This window comes from Pundamilia nyererei, unplaced genomic scaffold (assembly GCF_000239375.1).
Source record: "Pundamilia nyererei isolate P.nyererei 1_Seehausen unplaced genomic scaffold, PunNye1.0 scaffold00489, whole genome shotgun sequence".
Lineage (NCBI taxonomy): Eukaryota > Metazoa > Chordata > Actinopteri > Cichliformes > Cichlidae > Pundamilia > Pundamilia nyererei.
Window position 1 is genome coordinate 125,631 of NW_005187890.1, and position 1,644 is coordinate 127,274.

The following is a 1,644-nucleotide window of genomic DNA, read 5'->3' on the forward strand; positions in this document are numbered from 1 at the left end:
TATTCAGTGTTCAATGCTATTTTATTTCCTTATAAGAAGGAAAAGGAGAACAGTGACATAAATGGACATTTGAATATTGGAACATCCATGATAAACACCAAAATAATGCATAATAGGAAAGTATAAAGGCAATGTTAACCCACTCTATAATACAGCCTGCATCCCTAACAGTACTTCATGCATACAAACTTTTTCCACTACCTGAAAATCTTCACTGCTTATTATTTCTCCATGTCAGTAAAACTTGAATTGTTGTCCTCTTATCCTATGCACAGTATCTATCAGTAAGTATATGTAGATACTTAGACGCACATTGCGATTTCAAATAAAATACAATTAAATTCCATTTAATTTTAGGGGGATCACACCCTCAGTCACAGGCCATATCACAAAGTGCTACCACACATTATGTTAGTTATGGTCCTTACAACTACAGCATGCCTGTACAAACTTGTGTGTGTGTGCGTGTAGGTATGCTGCTGGCGGGTCTGCTGTTGCGTAATGTTCCTTACATAACGGACGCCGTCTTCATTGACACTCACTGGTCTGCAGCTCTGAGGAGCATCGCCTTGTCCATCATCCTGACCAGAGCTGGTCTGGGCCTCAACCCTGAGGTGCACGAACAGTCAAATACTGTAGCAGCATACAATTCCTGACACGCTGGTAGTTACACACAGAAAATCAAATGCAGTCTCTTAAATCCTTGTTTGCATGCAGGCTTTAAGTCGACTGAAAGCAGTGTGCGTACGTGTTGCAGTTGGACCCTGTATGGTGGAAGCCTGCATTGGTGCTGTGGTTTCTCACTTCCTGCTGGGTCTGCCATGGGTTTGGGGTTTCTTACTGGGGTAATTTGCACACACACATACACACAATGGTCTTAGTCAATACTTTAGTTGACATGTTGGAATCTCTTAAACAGACTTTAAACAGGTGGTTTCTGCATGTTAATTGCAGCTATTTCTTTCTGTATGGCTGATCCAAAGTAAGTAAAGCGACACTCACTGTATCTGTGGTGTGTGTGTTTGTGCAGTTTTGTACTGGCTGCCGTTTCTCCAGCAGTTGTTTTTCCTTCAATGCTGCTCCTGCAGAGAGAAGGATATGGAGTGGAGAAGGTAAATTATCACCCGTTACTATCATCACTACATTTGACTGATGAAAGGTTCATCCTGCCAGAAGGGGCAGCGTATGGGTGGAAAAAGAGATGAGCCTGAGATGAGTCTATAGAAATGAGAAAACATGTGTGTAGGCTTATGCAGAGCAAGTATAACCTAAAAATAACAGCCATTACAGGAGTTCTAGAGGACTCTAGAACTCCTGTAATGGCTCTAACTCCATCAACACATTCTGAGCGATTGCTAAGCTTCCTAATTGTGTCCTAGCCCCTTTACAAGGACCCACAGTGACCTCTAGGAGACCCACTGTGGCCCATAATACCTTCTACAAAGTTACAAGCTTAAGCAGAATCAGAATACTTTATTGATCCCTTATCAATAAGGTATTAGTCACTCATTAGCCACTTATTGATAAATAGCTGGATAAGAAGAAGAGCATGTGCAACAGGGGTGTAGCTGTTGCAGTAAACAGTGTGTTAAGTGGATGCGTTGTACAGGGAGATGGCCACAGGCAGGAAAGATTTCCTGTGTC

General features: G+C 42.1%; 2 protein-coding genes across 3 annotated transcripts in view; both read left to right on the plus strand.

The window, feature by feature from the left end:
- The window catches only part of LOC106456566 (mitochondrial sodium/hydrogen exchanger 9B2-like), a 1,477-nt gene extending 1,189 nt beyond the window's left edge, over positions 1-288 (plus strand). Inside the window, exon 3 of the mRNA XM_013916160.1 lies at positions 276-288. Coding sequence (XP_013771614.1) covers positions 276-288 — 13 coding nt within the window. The remainder of the gene's footprint in view (positions 1-275) is intronic.
- Positions 289-451: 163 nt separating this feature from the next.
- LOC102194613 (mitochondrial sodium/hydrogen exchanger 9B2-like) overlaps positions 452-1,644 on the plus strand; it is a 5,265-nt gene continuing 4,072 nt past the window's right edge. For both annotated transcript variants that reach the window (XM_013916162.1, XM_013916163.1), the window contains exons 1-3: positions 452-614; positions 718-845; positions 1,031-1,112. In XM_013916162.1, the coding sequence (XP_013771616.1) occupies positions 474-614; positions 718-845; positions 1,031-1,112 (351 nt within the window). In that variant the 5' untranslated portion in view covers positions 452-473. The remainder of the gene's footprint in view (positions 615-717; positions 846-1,030; positions 1,113-1,644) is intronic.